Raw genomic sequence first — 21,251 nt, forward strand, 5'->3', positions numbered from 1 at the left:
TCAGACTGCCAACTGTGAATGATCCCTAAATGGTGCTAGCTCCCAGACGGTGGAGCGCTACCTGGCCCAGGCCAAAGCTGTGCTGCGGACAGTGGCAAGAGTTACACACAGTGGATGATTGAATTCTAGTCCTGACGCCATTTAGTTTACTGGTCTCATATATATATAGCCACAAAAGAGCACAAGTTCCTGTGTATTAACAGCACAAAAGAGAGACTTGTGTTGTCATTCCTAGTGGCCATTTGAGGATGTCTCAGAGCTGAGATTTCAGAGGTTCTGGTCAGCTCAGAGTGTGCTCCGTGCTGCTGGTGTCCCTGGGGACTCCACTGCAGAGCTATTGCTGGTCTTCCTTAAACATCTGTACACTGCATCCATCTCTACAGCATACATCTCTAATGGGGCTCTGCACATTACACATCTTTGATTCAAGGCATGGGGGCATGAGAACTTGAGGAATCTGTCACTATTTACTAGCAAGACGCATTCATGTGTGCATGTAAGTTGTTCTGAAAAGCTGAACTGTTTCGGCTCTTCCAGAGCAGTGTAGTTCAGGGCAGATATCTGCCCCACGGGATATCAGCTTGATTACTAAAAGATTGGCAAAGCTCTAAGCAGCTTACCATAGGATATGAATATGGAAAATATTGGCCAGTCTTTGTAACTGATGTAGCTAACATGCCGATTTAAATTAAATTTCTAATTTAAATACACCACAAAAATCAATGTCTATATTTTAAAAATAGTAATCTAAAACATGCTCTAGATTAATACTAGGTTTATATTCATTAGACCACCTATTTGTTCCTGCGATTAAGATATACTTATGACGATGATTCTAGGATATATAGTTTTAGATACTTTTAATCTAAAACATGCTCTAGATTAATACTAGGTTTATGTTCATTAGACCACCTATTTGTTCCTGCGATTAAGATATACTTATGACGATGATTCTAGAATATATAGTTTTAGATACTTTCTGACCTAGAACATACGAGTATGCCAGTAGTTGTGTATCTGGCTTTGTGTTTTCAGCTAGTCTCCTTCTTGACTGACTGAGGTACAATCCTTTTGCTTTCTCTTTGTTTGGAGCTTACATGCTGCACACTGAAAAGGTATGTGGTGCAGTGGCAGAAATAACATACAGTATTTCAACATATTTTTAAAAACAATTGTGAAAGAAAAAATTCAAAAGTTTGGTGAGGATACAATTATTTTATGTACCTCTAAAAACAGGTTTTTATTCAGGATTCCTCATTCAATTTTCATGGTATTTTGAAAAGAAATTATTTCTATAAGAGCTGCTTGACTTTTGTTAGAAATTCTCACTATAATCATATTGCACTTTAATCAGGCTGTGACTCTGTATATATCAGCTAGAAGAAGATAAATGGCTTTTAGACGTGTATTTTTCTACTCAGTGGAAATGACTTCCCCTCCCTTTTTACCTTGAAGTATTTTTTCTTGAAGTTTAGCAACAAATGTAAAATAAGGACAGAGTCACTACAGTGCTTCCCACTTGGAAATTATTGTTTCTTTTCTTTAACTTTTGTTATTTGTGAGTGTGTTTATTCTACTTTCTGCCTGAAAATGAGGGTATTGCATGGAACCTGACTTTCAGACCCAAGCAAGGTCAGAGGAGTTTGCCATGGCAGGAACAGTTCTGGGAAATCACAAATCCCAGTGTCTCCAGTAGGGAAGTGCAGTGTTTACAAGATGATGCTTCCTTCCTTTTTGGGCAGCTCTACAGACAGCTGTGCTGAGGGGGTGGAACTAAACCTCTGGCCATGCTCGCATATTTATGGCTCTTCGGAACCGATTTTGTTATCATCCAGCAAACAATGAAGGAGGGTTACTTCCTCTTGCTGAGATACATCAGGTGGCTTTAAACAAGTTCTCAGGGTGTTTCCTAAGGTAAATTAAACTGCAGAAAACCCGGAGATGCTCTCATCAGACAGACTGAAGTTCCTGAACTCGCTCTAAATGAGTGTGTTGGGTGGATCTTTGTAGCCGTCTGAGAACAAGTGACCATTTGCATAAGTGGAATAAGTCGAAGATGACTCTTCAGTTAAGACAGCAACCAAAGCTGATGCAGTACTTAAAGTATGACAATCGTCTTTTTTCTCTGTGCTGTGCAGAAGCAACACTGAACCAGTCACCTGAGTCAATTCATTTGTCATTTATCTTTTTTTTTTTCCTTTTGAAATATTACAGTACAAATTGAAACAGCCAGGCTTTCAGAAATAAAAACTTTTTGATCATTTTTAAAGGTAAATGAATGATAGTTTTATACACTCCATAATTGTTGCCAGCTTGCATATTTTCCTATTTATTTAATTTTTTTCTCTTTGCTGCTTAGTGCAAGTGCTATATGGTGACAGACTGTCAGAGGCAAATGATGTGATGTGCTTAACACAGAGTCCTTTCAAATGCATAAAATAAACAATTATAGAAAGAAAGATCTTTCTCTGATCTATGTTCATAACAGTAAGATTTTGCTTGCACTAGGAGTTGCAACAATAGGTAAGAATTTTTAATTTGATGTAGTATCTTTTCCTCTAAAGAATAAACTGAGCAAACAGAATAAAAGTAAACTTAGCAAGGCAATATAATGTGCATCTATAGCAAAAGATAAGATGCTGTTGAATGCCTTTTTAAACAAAAGAAATGTTCTGGCTTTACTGTTGGCAGATATATTGGATGAGCAATTTGCAACTGTCTTTTAAAAAAGGAATGCCTTTATTCAGAATAAGGGAAAAACATTTACAAGACAGATTAAATTTTGTGCCTCCTCACCTTCATGCTACCACTTAATTAGTCAATGTACTGGAAGGGAAGATTCTTTTAGAGGTATTGTAATGTGATAAGGAATATTACAAAATTGATCCAGTTATAACAGAATGGTAGAAGCTGAGAAACGGTCACACTTCTTTTTAAAGTTTCCTGCCTTATGATGAAAATGATGGTGAAAACTTTATTTGCAATAGAGATTCACTCTGCCTATGGTGTCCAAAAAGATGCCCTATTTGATTGCATCTTCTTTGGTCACGTTACTGTAATTATTAACTGTTTAATCCCATCCTGGAATTCTACTCAGGACATTATATTTCAGCACAAAATGGAAAGTTCTACTTCCTTGAAGTTATATAGATGAATGACTAAAACATATATTCCACAGCTCTTAAAGGGAGGTTGCTCCTTGGTTCTGGATCTTTGCAGTAGATGCTATATTTTCCAACAAGACCTTAGCGGTCCCATTTGTTAAATACATTTGTCTGAGTCTTGAATCAAATTAAGCATGTGCATAGCTGTTTGCAAGTTCAGGGACTATTTAGGGAGAATGAATTTTAAGAAAAAAAGTACTGATAGAAATAATATACTATTTTTTTGTTACAAAACATGTAAAAGGGAATAATCAAATAGAAATAAACCAGAAATATCTAATACTTTATTACACCATAATGTCTACTGCAATACTGCCGTAATTTTTGCCTAATTGGGAACCCAGTCTTTAGTTCCTCTAGAGAATGAGGTGTACAAGAATGAATACATTTGGTTTTGTTGTTGGATTTTGTTTTATGGTTTTTGAAGTTGTATTTTTTTCCCTTGCAATGATTTTCGGAACACAGATACCAGGGAAGAAAAAAAGAAGCAGTATAACTACTGTAAATATTTTATAAAATGTCCATCTGAAGCTCCTCAACCTCTGGTAATTAGAGGCCATACTGTGGAGATTGACAGGGTAAATTACCAGTTAATGTTTACACAACAAAACATATGCCCAGTACAATATCCTACACTGATGTTACTGAAACCAGAGTCCGGAAATGTACAGTGGAAACAAGACGTGGTACTTTTCTTGGGCCAACACAAACAGCAATTACAGCACAGTGTGAGAGAAGTCATAAGAAATACTACTGCATATCAGTAGTTCAACAAAGTCAGCACTTTTGTGTAATTGCAGGGGAAAAGGGCTGAAAAACATTACAGATCTCAGCAAGAAATGGCCCTTTATACTTTTAAACTGATCCTTGATAAAACAATGCCGGGGTCATGAGAAGGCTACTCTGCCAATTTTGCTTCACTGTGGGATCCATTGACATCTGGCTGAGCTGCGGAAGCTGGAAAACTTCTTTAATATTCTCTTGACAGTAAAATGGACATGTGGAAAACATTCTAATCTGTTAATCTTTGGTGCTCCTGAAGAAAAAGGACATTTGGCTTTATACTTTGTGATGATAAATATTAAGTCTCCAGATCTAGCTGTAAATAAGTTAAAAGCATTTGAACGGAGAATGCAGTTCTTATTTTCCAAATACGGGAGAAGATGGATATGCACCTGTGAAATCCAGATGATGTAATAAATGCCAGGAGTTTTTTTCTACGGGTAGTTTACCGTGCGTCTTGGCAATCTGCTTTTCTTTATGCTGAGTGTGTTTTGTCAATGAATATTAGGGAGGAGAATCTCTGAACTTCCTTACATCCTACGTACTAAAATAGAATAAAGTATTGTTTCACTCAGGGGATTATGAAAATAGAATTAAGAGAGATTCAAAGTAGTAGTTATGCCTGAATAAAAAGTGCAGGTTTTATTTAACAGCATTAACTGTAGAAATTATTTTTGGCCTAGACTTTAAATCTAATGTGGAGTGAAAGTGAATGATGGAGATAGATACACATCTATTCAGCTTGAGATAGGATGCACAATTCTTCATTTCTGTTGTGAGATACATCTCCAGAAACGAGGATTCTCTTACATTAGAAAATAATGCTATGAGCATATACTATGTATTTTAAGTATGAAGCAAATATCATGTAAATTAATATAAAATGCAAAAGACACAATGGATTATAGAAAAACTAAACTATAATTCAAAATTCTGCACATCCTTGTAGTACATTTTAAATTCATCTGAACGACTAAAACAACGCATAAAGATAATGCTTTTATACACTTGATGAAAGTTAAGGTGATTTCCCACTTCTAAGTAGCAAAATAATATCATTATAACACACGCACCCTCTTGGAAATGTGTGACTTTCTCTCTTGCAAAATAAGTAGCCTTGGGAATTGATAGAGCTGTTGCTTTTTTTCCCTCCGCCAAAATATGAAAACCGTAACAACAGTAAAAAAGATGAAAACAGACTTTTGTTCTCTGATATGATCAGGTCCTTTTCTTTCTCCTTGCTTATTAATAAATTCTGATATTTCATTGATTGTTATTGAGATCTGCAAGAGAGGTCAAATCTATGAACTCTAACTACAGGTTAGAACTACTACTGCTACTACTAATGATACAGTCTTGAAGTCCATGCCCTTGCTCAAGCAAGCTCCCAGTGAATAATGATTTCAGTAAAGTAAGAATTAGTCCAATCCACTTTTATACAGTTGAGGAGTTTCAAGAGATCTGCGTCTGTATAAAATACCAGACTTCTCTAAGAAGTCGAACTTTGCTGCTAGAGCTTTAAATCTTGCGGTTGCATAAGAAGATTGAAAGTGCAGCAAAATCTGATTGAAAAGTGGAGGGGCAAAGATGAAGTTAGGGAGTGGCTAGGTTTCTCAGGGACATGTGCAGAACCCACCACCATCCTCGTGTTTCGGAAGTAGCTGAAACTTAAGCTTCAGCAGGATCTTCCTTTTAGATGTTGCCATGTGTTTGTGAAGCACAGGGCAGTTTGTTTCTCACATGAGAAAAAGCCATAGGCAGGAGGTTTTTGGTTCACTGTCTGGGTGTCCCACATTACCCAATAGTTAGGACACTTATTTAGAAGGAAGGTGAAGAAAAAATCTGAGCTCCAGGTAGGATAGTGTCACTGCTAGACTATTGGATGTATTTGTGTTTGGATGTGTGTGGCGGGGGGTTTAGTTCCACTGCTGAATCTGCTCCATTTCTAAGTCAGCTAAATCTTTCTGGGATGGTTACTGGGGGTGGGGTGGTGGAAAAGTTTCACTCTAGGTTAGCTTGATTCCTATTAAATAGGTGAATTGGGAAAGAAGATGTTATAATAGTTACAACAGTAACCTGAGCAACTTTCTGGAAAGCATAGGTACTGACATCAGAGGAAAAGCCTTGGAAGCATGAGATAGGAGTAGTCATCTACTTTAAATTGTAATGTGCAACAGATAATTTACTATGTTGTTACTGCCATCATGTTTGGGATAGTAGCCAAAACCTTCAGCAGGCATTCTGGTATGTGGCAGAGAAAAGGGAGACTTGGATTGAAGGATATTTACCAACCGCTCCCTCACTTTCTGTATCACCACACCCAGGAGAAACAAGTGAGGGTCTAGTTGTCAAGGTGTGAGTGGGAACAATACTAGAAGTCACTAATATCTGAAAAGGTCTTTTCACTCTAAATGTGGAAGCTTGTTATGCAGTTGAGATAGGAAGCACTGGGTGAAGCTGAATTAGTTGTGGAAGAAAATGTCCTTGTACTAGAGGTAACAGGCATCAATCTTAGCTACACAAAGGAAGACAGAGAAGAGGCTGACCTTAGATACATTTTCAGACCCCTGAAGAACCCATTAGAATTCCTGATGTCATGTTGGGGTCCCCTCCACCCAAGTTGGTCCATTGAGCTTCCACAGCTTCCACGCCAAGGAGCCAGTGGTTGTTTTCAGGCTGTGAAGACCACACACGTTGTATGGGTGATCAGCCCCAGACAAGGAGCTGATAGGACTTCTGTAGGACTCCACAGCACATCTGGAGATGAGCCCCAGGGACGTGTGGGAGGTCCCCACTTTTGCTGACTGGGTGGCAGGTGGATGTGATTTCAGAGATAATACAGGGAATGAAAGTCTAAACAAAGTGGGTTTTGTGGGTGGGTGATGTTCCTGGCTCTAGGGGAGTCAGGTGCTGCTGTGTGAGGGCTCTGGCTGAATTGAAGTCAGATGGGATTTTAAATGCTGTTACAATTTTGTTCCTTTAGATACCCTGATGCTGACATACCATACTACTACCATGGAATGAAATAGTTCTGCTTTGCTTTCCCAGCTTTCTAAAAAATACCATAATTGCAACAAATTTATTTTAGAAAAATAGATGTTTTCTGCCACCCACTTATGTTGTTTGCTCACATTGGTACGTGTCCTCTGCCACTTGGTGCATCATGCTGAAAGTGTTCTGTTTATACAAAGTGAGGGAAATCAGACCTCCAGGAACAGTTTTGGCCACCCAGCTTAAGCCACAGAGTGAATCAACAGAAATTGGTCTTCTAGTAGCTAAAAGGTTTCGGAGTTGGCAGAAGCTAACCAGGACTGAACAACAAGATCAAAAGAATTTGTAGTTTCTTTATAAGGTATAGATACCAATAAAAGGGGTGCCTAAGAGAGATGAACTAGGTTATATGTTCCCTGAATGTCAGAAAAAGTAGCTCAGGTCAGATTTGCCATTTTCATTCATGAATTCACAAGTTCCACCCTTGCCATGTGCACTTCAAATACTAGATCAGTGCCTTTCCCTGATTGTCCATAGTAGCACTCTGTCCTTTTTCAGTATTGCAACTCACAGTGAAGTACACTCCCTTGCAGTCTGCATCTCAAACACTGATCTTCACCTGTGGTTCCATCCTTCATTCAACCTGTTCTCAGCTGATGTCCCATAATTCAGCCTTTATGATAATTCAGCCATTTTATTTTAGTGGGTACATCTCTACTCAGCTTATCCTCTGTGAGCTATCCCTTGCAAAGTGAATGGATTTTGTTTCTTCATTGGACCTCCAGCGTCAGCAGTTCCAAACATGGTTTCTCCAGTCCCAGCACAATTTTCCTCTCCCAGAGCAACCCTCAGTATCTTTACCATCAAGATAAGTAATCTTTTTGCTTTCCCTGTCCATTCAAAGCCCTCAGTTTGCTTTCAGGTTTATTTTTACTCATTTACACTGGCATGTAGCATGCGAGAAAAAAATGGTTGTCACCTGGACACATGTAGGGCACAGACAGCCTGGTGCAGTTGTTGCACCTCTGGACCAGATGGTTCCCTCCCTGCCTGCCCCGAAGCTGCCTGTTGCCTTTCTGGCAACTTTCTCTCTGGTTCCCCTTTTCCTCCACATCCCAAGATTATTATCTTCTCTGCTCTACCTGTTTAACTGGTCTTCTGACTGTGTCCAGACTTAAATCTATAAAATAAATATCCTGCATTTTTACACCAGATTATTTCACAACACATAGTGAGCAGACAAACTGTTAAACCACCAGAGGTTTACATGAGAGCAGCAACTTCTGCTGAAGGGCATCTGGGGCAGTAAGTACTTACTTCAAATCATTAGCGGCTGAACTGGGAAATCTGGCAATACCATGGGTTGCATGGGGAGGAAAGGAAGAGAGACTGGAAAGTCACTCAGTGCTCTGATGATCATCGCGTCTTCATGGGTTTCAAGACCTTGACATGTGTCTCCTGCTCCCCCTGCAGGTTTTGTGATCCTTAGCAAGGGAGCAGCTCGAATTGTGTACAACCCCAAATTAGCAAACTCCTATTGTCTTGTAAATAAAAATGAGTGCACATATTCAAAAAGGGAGCAAAATATGCTAATACTAAAAGTGATTTGTGAACATCTACTTCCCACTATTAATTTTGTTATGGCGTAGGATTTTGATTAGGACTTTCTAAGCTTTTCAAAATCTCAAAACCAGTCTCTCACATTTAATGGCAACATTTCCCCCTAAACATCCATGGACATTCTCTGAAAAACTGCATCCGCAACACAGAGCTCAGCTGCTCGAGCCTGCCAGTGAGAGGTTTTTTGTGCAGGTGATGCGCTGTCAGCCAGAGACGCAGAATTTCCAACTCAGTTTCAGAGAAATTACTTCACAGTTCTTTGTTGAGGTTGAGGGAAAGAGCATGGCCAGCTGCTGCTCTCTTGACCCTCGGGCATTTTAGCTACCAGACTGACCCGTCCCTGACAGTGAGGTGGAACTTTCCTAAGCTTGTAACTAAGTCCAGACAGCGAAATCTCTTAAAATCAGTATTCCTCCTGTGCCAAATTTGAGAGTGCAAAGCTACAAGAATATCTCCAAGAAGCTCATGTTAGAATTATTGAATCTTAGCATAACAAAGCATTTTTCTTCCCCAAAACTTGTTCTCGGAAGTGGCCAACCCCATTTTTCACTAAAACTTTCCAAAACAATCCAGCCCGAGGCAGAGACAAGGCATGGAAAATATAAGCTCCAGCAGTTAAAGGCTGACAAAGTAATAAACAACTGAAAGTAGGGCCTTATGATGGAAAGTGTTAGGGAACTTTAACTCTAGATGTCATTGCCAGCTTTGCTTATAATAAATGTGTCAGTAGCAATATGAAAAGTTGTGTGCAATAAGTTAAAGGAATGCTGTATTAACCTATTTTATGCAGCACGTCTGCCCTCAAATTGCTTGCATCTCAATACATTTCAGGAGAAAAGGCTTTATTTTTTTTTCTGAATGTATTAATTTTCTAACTAAATGAACTGGAAAATTATAGACTTTAATGTAACAGTGACACCCTGTGGTCAGTAGTGATGGAGTTTACTCTGAAAAGTAGTGTTTTCTTTTGTGATGCATTAATCTTTAGCAAGACTGAAGAGAGAGAAAAAAAAAAAAAAACCAAGAAGGAAATGTAGTTAACTTTCAGAGTTTTCCAGAGAGAGATGTTGTCCCATTTTATTATCTTATATGTAGAAATATATGCTTCTAATTGCTCAAATGCTAAAATAATATTTATTTATATACAGTTGTCTTATTGAAATAAAGGGGAGTGGCAAGCCTTAATTTTAGACAACTTGATAATGTAACTCACAGAAGGGTCTCTATGGGCACAGCCACTTTACAAAATGTTGCTGGCAGTTATTTACATTTCTATGGTTATCTGTATCTCTACAGGAGAAGTAGTTTTCCCTGATGGCATACCAAGCAGTGGTGCGTAGCAGACTGGTGCTACAGAGACACAGTAATAGGACAGTACCACACCATGCCAAGAATGCCAGCTAGTCACTGACGGGGCTGCAGGATTAAATATTTGGAAGTAGTAGTCTTGTGCTGCTTTCTGTGTGGACAGTCTTTGACCTAACACATGTAGGTCCTCCTTTTACTTCTTCCTCCCTTCCTTCTCTCTTCCTTGAACAAATGCTGAACTAATATACTGACATTTTGTCATATCTATGTGCGCCCATCTTTAAGGCACTGTGGTACTGAATTTTACAGTGCTGTCACCCCGAAACTTTCTGGGACAACAAATCTTTTCCTATTTAATACCTATTTTATGCATACCTGGAATCCCCAATATTATGGTTTCAAAATCTCATGGTTTAAAAAAATCATAATTTATGAGAGACCTGGTTTACAGTTTCTGGTTTATACCTCATGCATCCCTGGAGTTACTGATGCTGATCTGGCCATTTTTAAGAGAGGGACAAAGTTAATTTTCTGTCGGACGAAGCCAGGTTTAAAGATCAGTAAGGAAGGAGACTGACTGTCCCAACAGGAAGTTATGGGGAGGTAGTAAAGCAAACTGAGAAACATGAAGCTTTTATTATTCACTGGCAATAATGGTTTCCTGTTAAAACTGGCTGTTTGACAAAGGTGATGAATTTAATTCCTTGCTCTCTCATTTGGGAATTGGGAAGTTAGCATGGGACAGAAGCAAAAAGTCTTCTGCCTTCTCTAGAGAGTAAGCTAAAGCTAGCCAAATCTAAAGTTTGGAAGGTGTTCAGGAACCACTGTCAGGAATTTAGCGATTATCAAAACTCTGCAAGTGTCAAAAAGGATTGGAGCACTGAAGTTGTGGAAGCCAAGCCATTGTTCACCCCCACACACATCCATACGTAAGCAGCTCAGTGAGTGCTTGTCTAGGACATATAGAATCATAGAATCATAGAATGGTTTGGGTTGGAAGGGACCTTAAAGATCATCTAGTTCCAACCCCAGTGCCAGGGGCAGGGACACCTTCCACTAGACAGGTTGCTCAAAGCCCCATCCAACCTGGCCTTGAACACTTCCAGGGATGGGGCATCCACAACATCTCTGGGCAACCTGTTCCAGTGCCTCGCCACCCTCATAGTGAAGAATTTCTTCCTAGTGCCTAATCTAAATCTACCCTCTTTTAATTTAAAACCATTACCCCTTGTCCTATTGCAACAGGCCCTACTAAAAAGTTTGTCCCCATCTTTCTTATAAGCCCCCTTTAAGTACTGAAAGGTCTCCCCGGAGCCTTCTCTTCTCCAGACTGAACAACCCCAACTCCCTCAGCCTTTCTTCATAGGAGAGGTGCTCCAGCCCTCTGATCGTCTTTGTGGCCCTCCTCTGGACTCGTTCCAACAGGTTCATGTCCTTCTTATGTTGGGGGCCCCAGAGCTGAACGCAGTACTCCAGGTGGGGTCTCACAATAGTGGAGTAGAGGGGGAGAATCAGCTCTCTTGACCTGCTGGTCACGATTCTTTTGATACAGCCCAGGATATGGTTGGCTTTCTGGGCTGCCAGTGCACATTGCCAGGTCACATTGAGCTTCTCATCAACCAACACCGCCAAGTCCTTCTCCTCAGGGCTGCTCTCAATCCATTCTCTGCCCAGCGTCTGTTTGTGCTTGGGATTGTGCTTGAGGGTGGTGAAACACTGGGACAGGTTGCCCAGAGAGGTAGTGGAGATTCTTCTTAGAGAGTCTCATTGTGTGAGCAATATTAAACAGTACCATCTTGCCTGTCACCGTTATGCACCTCGGCTCCTTTGAGGTCTTTATTACAGGCTTTGAGCAGCTACCTAGCTCAACGTAATGTTCCCTAGAAACATTCAAGGTCAGGTTGGATGGGGCTCTGAGCAACCTGATCCAGTTAAAGCTGTCCCTGCTCACTGCAGGGGGGTTGGGCTAGATGATTTCTAAAGGTCCCTTCCAACCCAAGGCATTCTATGGGTCTATGATTCTATGGTTTCCCCAACCCATTTGCAGGACCTTGCCGTTGGCCTTGTGGAACTTCATGAGGTTTGCATGGGCCCACCTCTCGAGCCTGTTAAGGTCCCTCTGGATGGCATCCCTTCCCTCCAGTGTGTCAACGGCACCACACAGCTTGGTGTTGTCTGAAAACTTGCTGAGGGTGCACTCAATCCCACTGTCCATGTTGCCAACAAAGATGTTAAACAGTGCCAGTCCCAATAACGACCCCTGAGGAACACCATTCCAATAACAGGTCTGCACTTGGACATCAAGCCGTTGACCTTAACATATCCTATGAAGTAGCTGCAGTGCAACTTCTCATGAATCTCAGTACAATTTAGTGCCTGTCAGGAAGTGACAACAAGACTGTGGGCTTTTTAAAGATCTCATATTGACAGTGAATGTTTTGCAGGCTCAGATTGTTCAAAGGCTTGAAACTCATTATCTCCTTAAAAAACCTGACAAATATTGGACATATGATGAAGGAAGAGGCCTTGTTTTACACATTATGTCAATTTTTATCTTTTCTTTTAGAGCCCCTTATGCTTTTAATGGCTGTAAAAGCAAAACAGCTTCATAGCCGCTCAAACTTGCAGAGAAGTTATTTATTAGGTGCTATTTCAGACTCTACTTGGACAGGCTGGGCTGTAATATTAACCTCCAAATTAGTTAGTAGTGCTGCTGAAGGATGTTTTCCAACAGCTTTTTTTAGCACTGCTAGAATAGGAGCTTGGAGTATGGATTAAAGACTTTTTTAATGGGGCCACACTGGAGATGAACTGCAGTGATTCTGCACACAAATCAGAAGACACATCATATTTGCCTGTACCACATGCAAGAGCAGGCAGATGCAGCTGAGCCTGCTGCTGAAATAGCAGTATGTTGCAGTAGACATCTTATCAGAAGTGTTGTGAAGAGAACTTTAAAGGACAGTATCTTAAAAGCAGAGACACCCACTCATTGCATATTAAGAGCACTGATTTGAAGACATGTCAAGATTTGGAGGTCAGTCAGAGCTGCTGTATTATATACATCATGTCAAGACCTTGTCTACAACTGGCTGAATGGTAAAATGGCAAATCCATCCTGATGCAGATACCATTATAAAGACATAAATATGTTTATACAGTTTCTGGGAAGTAATGGTTTAAGTGTCCTGTACTAGGATGAAAGCCGCTATACCGAGGATGTTACCAATGTAAAGCTGTGACTAGATTTTCTCCTTTTTCTTTTTAGCCAGAATAGTTGATGGTTTAAAAGACAGAGCAATTATTGCTGTCCATCATCTGGAAGTTACTGCTCTCACTGCTCACCCACCAGACGATACAATTTTTTATGCTCTTGCAAGTACGATGGAGTAAAATGACTGAGCTCACTCCACCTTCCAGTGGAGGTAGTTTGAATTAACTCAGATGAGGCTGCCTGAGAATACTAGGATGTGCTTAGACAAAGATGTGTATTTCATGTTACCTTTATGTTGCTGTGGTATCCCATACCCCTCCATGTATTCACAAACACTTTCAACAAACGTTAATAAGCAACATGTACTCCAGTGTTGCGAGACTTGCACTGCAAATGCAGAACTGCGGTGACATCACAAGTGTTTTTACAAGCATCTCAAGAAATTAATACATATATATATCCAAGGCCTTTAGAAGACACACTCTTTTAATGCTGGCAGTATATTGTTTCTTGTTTTTTCTCACAGTGAGAGCCCTGTGAAGGACTGGACCAGGCTACTGATAGTAATAAAGGTGACACCCCACAGGAGGAGGTTCTCCCCAGCTTTGAACTGGCAAACTTTTCTGGCTGTTTTCAGATGCCACTTTAATTGTCACCAGTACAATTTAGCTGATATTTTTCCCATTTTTGCACAAGGACAAGTGTTACATGAGATAATTTACTGGGGTTAGAAAGGGACTGCTTGTATGCTACTAAAGTTTTTTCTGAGCCTGTTGATCTTCCTTTGCCAGTTTAACAGCTGTGATGTACCTCAACACATTATTTGCCTATAGCTTTTATCCCCATGTAAAAGTTACTGAAAATAAGTACATACAGAAGAATGGTCTAGCAGTTATGACATAACCTGACAGCCGGGGGAAACTCCATGAAGGACACTTTCTTCTACCTTTTCATCCCTGAAACAGTAATTTCTGAAGGAAATCTTAAAATCAGTGTGAAAGAGCAGGCACAGTAGTGGGATGCATGCTTGTATCATACCAGCACTTCTACACGCTAGTCTCCCTTTTCTCTTCCCCAGACCTTCACCGTTCCCTAAGTCTTTCCATTAAGAGGCCTTAGGTGTGTTTCTGCAGCCCGACAGCTGCCACTGTGGAGCTTGAAGCAATGACTTCCAGAGTAAATGTATGAATCTTAGCAGCTAGTGTGAAAAGAGACAGAATTTCCAGTTGAATGCTATCATAAACGCATATCCTCTGTGTATTGGACACAGATGTGTTGTATAACACATTTTCTGACCGGTGGGTTACACAAACAAAGTGTGTGACAAGTGACTGAAATGTGAAACATGTACTTTTGTGATTCACTCCATAATTCACAGATTAGTGTACTTTAAAGTACAATATCCCTTCTTAGAGAGTCTCATTGTGTGAGCAATATTAAACAGTACCGTCTTGCCTGTCACCGTTATGCGCCTCGGCTCCTTTGAGGTCTTTATTACAGGCTTTGAGCAGCTACCTAGCTCAACGTAATGTTCCCTGCCTGAGAATAAGACCAGGGACAAAGCTTCATTGGATTACTCTTTATTATTGCCCTCCAGAAATGTTGGAACTTCAAAGAGCCTGCAAGGCCAACAATAAAACAATGGAAAGCACTGTTAAAACTAGAAGAAAATACAACAAAACATTGGGGAAGTTTATTTCAGAACTAAAAAACCCCACTGACGGGTATATTTGGAAAGGGGACTTAGCAACTGCAACATGTAGGACATCATCTTTTGCCTACCTTGCCAGCTAGTTATGTGCATGGCTGTGGAGGAGAAGCTTAGGCTCCCAGCTTAGTCTGCAGAGACAGGTAGGTCCCTCAGAAGGAGAGCAACAGAAATCAGCTTGCTGTGCAGTCAGGCCTCTAAGCTGATGTTACTTGCAAATGTGAGTAACAGGCATGGATTAACCTCTGAATCTCTCAGCACGCAAAGTCATAGTTTGAGTATTGAAAACTTATCTCTGCACAGGAACTCCTGTCCTGAATTTGAGCTGTGATTGCACCCTGATTCAGTCTGCCTGACGACTTCTAAACTTCTGATGTATGTCTGCCTAAATTAGCTCTAGGGGGAGGAGAACCCTCTAGTGTGCTTAAGGTAGAGAGAAGCTGGTGTCTTTGAAGATCTGATGACCTCTCTGCCTAATATCGTTGCCGGCCTCTGATTATCTCTAGAGCCTGAATGCCTCCAAAGGCATCTAATCTTCTTCAAGGGGAAGTATGAAGAGCTTTCTCTAACAAGGGAGACCCAGTGTCCCGGATCACATACCAAACATGTTAAAACAGAAAAAAACCCTTCCCAATTTCAGCTTTATTTTAAAATCTAATTACAGAAAGAAGAGGGTGCAAGAGTTCACTAAACAAGTCAGTGGAAATCACAGGCTTGGTTCCTTTCCCTCCCTGAACAATCTCCCAGGGAAGGCTTTATCCCATAGGAAATGTAATATTATCTGTTGGGCAGAGTTGGTAACTGGTTTACTATTCTTTAGCATGAATATATCAGGAGAGAGAAAGAGCCAGGATGCAGTAGGAAGAAAATAAAAATCAGAGAATTATGAATTTATGACAGCTGGCTGTTTTTTCAAGTCTTAATATAAATGAGAATTTAAATGAGCTTAACACTGTGCATCAAATACTCCCTTAAAAACATTCAAAGATCAGAACCTATATCTATGGATAACTTCAATGATATCCAAGCTATCCAGTTATTCCAAGCGTCTTAAAAACTAGGCTTTTGAATTCTGCTCCAGGACTGTGTTAGGGTGTGAAATTTGCTATTTTGGGGGTTGTGTTCTAGACTGCTGAATATGATAAACAATGGGTCAGACTCACCAGGATAAACTTCTTTAAAATTTTATTTCCAATTGATTTAAACTCATGAACTCTTTAACAGATCTGCCAAAATTTAATTCTTCCTTACAATTTGGGTGAAAATACCTTGTAGTTTTCCTCTAAAACAAGAACAAAAAGATTATTTACATGGTGGTTTCATGATCTCTAATAAAGAGGAAAGAAAAGAAAATGAGAAGAGGGAAAGTGCTAGGAGGGAAGTTCTTTGTGGAAGAATAGCATTAATATAAAACACATTTTAGAGTGTAGATGTCCCAAAATCTTTTGGATGACACATAAATTAGATGCTAATATTAAGACTTTGAAATTGCAAAGACTTATACATAAGCTTAAAATTACACATTTGAATAAACGCATTAATTGTATTTGGTTGCATCTAAGCCTTTGCAGGAATAGATGCAGGCTACTTAAAAACAACATGTAGAAAGAAGAAGAGAGGAAAGACATAAAACTCTGTTTGGCTCTAAAACAGCAATCATCTTATCTGCCAAAATCACACATAATGGACCGTTAGTTCTCTGTTTCACATCCTGTGTTTGAAGAGTCTTACCTTATAAAGATGTCAGGACTAATGCCGTTATAAGGAATTTCCTCCAAGAAACATATCCATTTGTGGAGAAATGTGTATTTTATCCATGGTAACTAATATGTATAGTCTGCTCTTTATGAATAATTATAAATAATACTCTGTGCTGATGTTGCATTTTTGTGTTGTTATCTTCCAGATGGGAGTTGCTGTAGTGGATTCATCGGTTGCAGGACTGGGTGGTTGTCCCTATGCAAAAGGTGCTACTGGAAATGTAGCCACAGAGGATGTGATATACATGCTTAATGGTCTGGGGATCAATACAGTAAGATATTTTTACTTTCTACTTAAGACTGTAAGGAGAACAAAAATATTTTTCTAGGAAACATATGATACATACCTGACAGTTACTTGTGCTGTACAGTAAAATATTGGGAGCAAAGAGTAGTTTTTGCAAACCCAGTCCTTTAACATGGCTTGACACATAACATGAATGATATTGTCTTCACTAGCAATTTAGAGTAGAACTGGTTTGTGTATTTGACAGGAATTTGAATAACGTTCCCCTTCCTACCTGGAGCTCTGAGGAGCTCAGTAGCAACTGCTTTGAGTCATTGCTCTGCTTCAGTAACCACAAAAAAATCACTACTGTAGACATTGCCCCAGACGGGTGATCAGCTCTACAGTGGAAAGTCTGAGCGGATCTCAGCTTTTTCCACAGACTTTAGGATTTGGTTCATAGTGCTTATTAATTTGTTGTCAATTTTTCTGGTTTCCAAGTAGAAAAAAACTGTGGTGTTTGGAGCCCAAGCACAGGACATTGCTGTTTCTCAGGTATCCACTTAATATATTTCAAAATTGTACAAAATCTGTTACTGGCTAGCAGGCTTCAGAGTCATCTTTATTTCCAGCCCTGTTCTTCGAGCAGAGGGCAGCTTATCTGCGCTGAGCTGTACTTCAGTAAACCTTACCAGTGAGCACCCACAGTTGAAGAGCACACATTTAGTATCCCTGACTTGGTTGACATGTTAATTATTCTGTATTCCTGGGAATCAAGTAATGCTGCCTTCTTCAAAGAATGTGCTCTTTGGTCTTCCTGTTGATCATCACTGTTCTGGAAATGCGGCATACTGAGTTTGTTCTAACTCAAGCAATACAATGACTTCACCTTTAACTTATACATAGACTTTGAGAGTCAAGCTCAAAGAACGTAAGAAGAGCTGCCAAAACTGCAGCGTGTGTAGTTTGTATTTAAATTACTACAGAAAGACATTGAAAAGCCTGATGTCTGAAATACAATGATCTGAATTGTTGGGGAGCTTATTACTTGTCTGTCAGTTGCAGTTAAGTATGGCACACATGCCAAAGGAGTTCCTTGACGTAAAAGGATCATGGAACTTGTTTCTAAATTGTACATCCCCTGAGCACTGTTACATCATATTCAGTACCTGACAGTGTTCACTGTAATGTTTATCTGCTTTCATGCACTGCTTAGGGAGTGCTGGGTAGATGTCAGATACCTGTTTAGAAAAGGTTTAATCACAAGTGTCCATTGTACAAGTGGACTCTGTTTTGAACAGTTCATATGTGCTTTGGGGTAGCTTTTTTCATGAAGAAGGTGTTTTATTCTTTTGAAACAACACAGTGCTTTGAAATAAGGAGGAGAAATTATGCATTTCACTTTACATTGCTGTGTACCTTGGACTTAGGCTTTCAGTATAGTTTTTCCTTGGGCAAAATACCCATTGACTTTTCCAACTGACTTGTAGCAAAAGGAATCAATTAAATAAAAATAGCCTGATTAAATGAAATATACCTTGTTCCGGGGATCTTGATAAGATTTATTAATCTGTTAATGATCTGTTGTCCAAGCAGGAATCTAGCTTGTCCTAAAGGTTGTTACCAAATCCCATGGAGATAACACTCTCACCATCAAATATTTAGTTCTTCCTTTTTAAAAAAAGTTTAGATTATGCAATAGCAAAACACAAGGTTTTGCTCCTTGACCCTTTTCTGGTCCATTAAGAAAAGAGTGGTTTACTGGATGAGAGACACAGAGCCTCAAAATTATTACCTTAATATATGAGCTTTGGTCTTTGCAGTGCTGGTTGGTTTTGGTACCATGGCCAATTCTGTAAAATCATTATCACAAAAATCTATTAATATGTCCCTTTTTGTACAATGGCACCAAATGAAATCATAATTACTAATGCTGTCCATTTGCGAGGAGCGCTTTCTCATGTTCCTCTTAGCTATGCACTAAAGCTTTCATTTTGTTGACTGAAGTCACTTCAAGTGTCAGCCAAAGGATGGATGGTATTTAAATGTACATTATTGAGTTCAGATTGACTAGATACATCAAAATAATAATTGATGCCTGTTCTATACTGCTTTTCAGAACAGATAACCAAGAAGTGACGCGTGAAATTAATCTCTAGCAGGCTAAATGTGAAATCATTTTTTAGCGGACACCATCTACAAAGAGATCTATTGGTTGTACCATGGTAATGGATAGATAATTATGTCATAGATCATTAATGGTTATGAAAATTTATAGGGAAATATGTACTTTCTATAAAAACAGTTTCTATATGATTCCTATGCAATCACAGTAATAGTACTTGTGCTTATGATGCCTTCAAAGTGCTTGGCAAACAATAAGCCTTTCTGAGAAGCAACTAAGTACTATTAGCCTTACATTACTAACACCAAAACTGAAGTACAGAGAGGTAATAGACTTGATATTTACGAATGCTGAATGAGAACTGATTTATTGAAGTCAATGGGAGTTAGACTTTGCCTTCTGGCAGAAGCTTTTCTGACTTAAGGCACTTATCCAAGTTCATAGATACTATTTGAGGTACTTGTCTCTGTGTTTCATGGTTTCATTCCTTGGTGTCAAGGAATAATTCTGGATATATGGAGTGGTTACCAAGTACACTTCAGTACATTCTGAGTATCAGAAGACATATTATTTTGACTCAACAACCTTACAAACACCTGTCACTACTCTTTTCCCATCCCCATCTGTGAGTCATGCTTGTGAATGCTGGGGTTTGTGCCCTCGTGGTAATCCTCTTTGGTTCACAACACTTACATAAGAAAGACAATGTAAAAGGAGAGATGCTTATATTCCATTTAATGAATGTGAACGGTGAACGTATGTTTCTTATCAACGCATATCACGTTATACAGTGTTAGAGTGCTGAAAATGTGAATTTTGTATAGTTTGGGGCTTTTATTTTGCTGTCTTCCATAATCTAACTACCAAGTATGTTTCTCATTTCTTCCTAGTAAAAAAGCACAGATGCTCTAAGAATTTTTTAGGTTTCATTATGTGCAATAACACTCTACAAACTAGGTTTAAGTAATGACAAAGAAAGGATAAATATAATGAGCTGCAATCACCCTTGTTATAACTGTATTAAAATGAGACAGTTATAAAAGGGTGTCTTTGAACAATATATTTTAGATGGTGCTATATACTAGAGCTGATTGGAAACTTTGAAGCATTTTTTTTTCAAATTAAAAATGGTTTTGTTTAAATTTCTGTGAAGTAATTTCTATTCTCATTAACATTTTTAGCCAATTCCCAGAATTAAAAAGGCAAAGTTTAGTGTAGAACATGGAAATAAGTGCTAGAACCAATTAAAGGATCAAGCATCTAAATCAGGTCTTGGTCTGAACTTTAGTGCATAAATCCATAAGTGTTATGAAAGTGTATTTTTGGTGCAATACATCTTGTACTCTTTAATGTTGAGTGAGACATTTCTCCCAGTTTTATGTGACTGCTCAGTGTATTGGTAGTTCAAAGTCCCCTTTCGCATCCCTTCTACAGGAACTTCACTGGCTTCTAAATTCCAATCTTTGGAGCAAGTACTTACATCACTTACATGATCTAACTCTAAAACTTTTAGTGTACATAAGTAATGCAGGAGACTAATGATGCAGTATTTTTCCCTCTTTGGTAGGTGATCTGATTCCTTTTCAGCAATCAAGCAGCACTGAAATGTATCTTATGTTAGTTAAAAACCAGTTGATTTCTCAAGGAACATTTTTTTTTAGCACGGGCAGATCAAGCAGCTGCAATTTTTTGCTCAGTTGTGCTAGCAATGTAAATTTTAATTTTGTATTGAGAGGAACTTCTTCAAGAAGGAGATTATATTTATTTAAGAGCATGCAGGATCCCATTTCTCACTGAACTCAATTCCTAATACAAGTGTGTTTCCCCCTTTTTCCTGAGCTGCAAATAGGATGCTTACAAGCATGAAGTTTCTTAACGCTGGGTGATAGATAAGTACAGCACATATGCAGACACTATATTTTTCTTCCAACTCCTTCAAGCTGTTATACCAGTTCTTTATCCCAGATTCTTTTGAGTTTGAAAGATATTAGTAGAGTATTCATTTGGTCCACTGCTGTTAGGATAAGAAATCACGCTCAAAGTGGTAGAACCTTCCAAACAACTTGAAGCTGTGACTATTGTGTAAATCACTGTAACTCTACTGATCTCCATTACTGACCTATGGCATGAATCAGGCCCTTTGTTTGCAAAAATTAGACCCTGAGCAAAAAAAATCAGAATTTGAGTATTTTCAACATATGCATTTATTATTCTTAACATTTTTCACCTCTTTTTTAGGGAGTAAATCTTTATACAGTGATGGAAGCTGGAAACTTCATCTGTACAGCTTTGAACAAGAAAACAAACTCAAAGGTTGCACAAGCTTCCTTCAATACTGGAACTATCAATTAA

At 39.1% G+C, this 21,251-nt stretch overlaps 1 protein-coding gene across 1 annotated transcript in view; it reads left to right on the forward strand.

Annotated features, from left to right (window-relative positions):
- Positions 1 to 21,251, forward strand: part of HMGCLL1 (3-hydroxy-3-methylglutaryl-CoA lyase like 1) — an 83,593-nt gene extending 62,342 nt beyond the window's left edge. The window contains exons 8-9 of the mRNA XM_075707676.1: positions 16,695 to 16,820; positions 21,138 to 21,251. Coding sequence (XP_075563791.1) covers positions 16,695 to 16,820; positions 21,138 to 21,251 — 240 coding nt within the window. The remainder of the gene's footprint in view (positions 1 to 16,694; positions 16,821 to 21,137) is intronic.

Source organism: Pelecanus crispus, chromosome 3 (genome assembly GCF_030463565.1).
Source record: "Pelecanus crispus isolate bPelCri1 chromosome 3, bPelCri1.pri, whole genome shotgun sequence".
Lineage (NCBI taxonomy): Eukaryota > Metazoa > Chordata > Aves > Pelecaniformes > Pelecanidae > Pelecanus > Pelecanus crispus.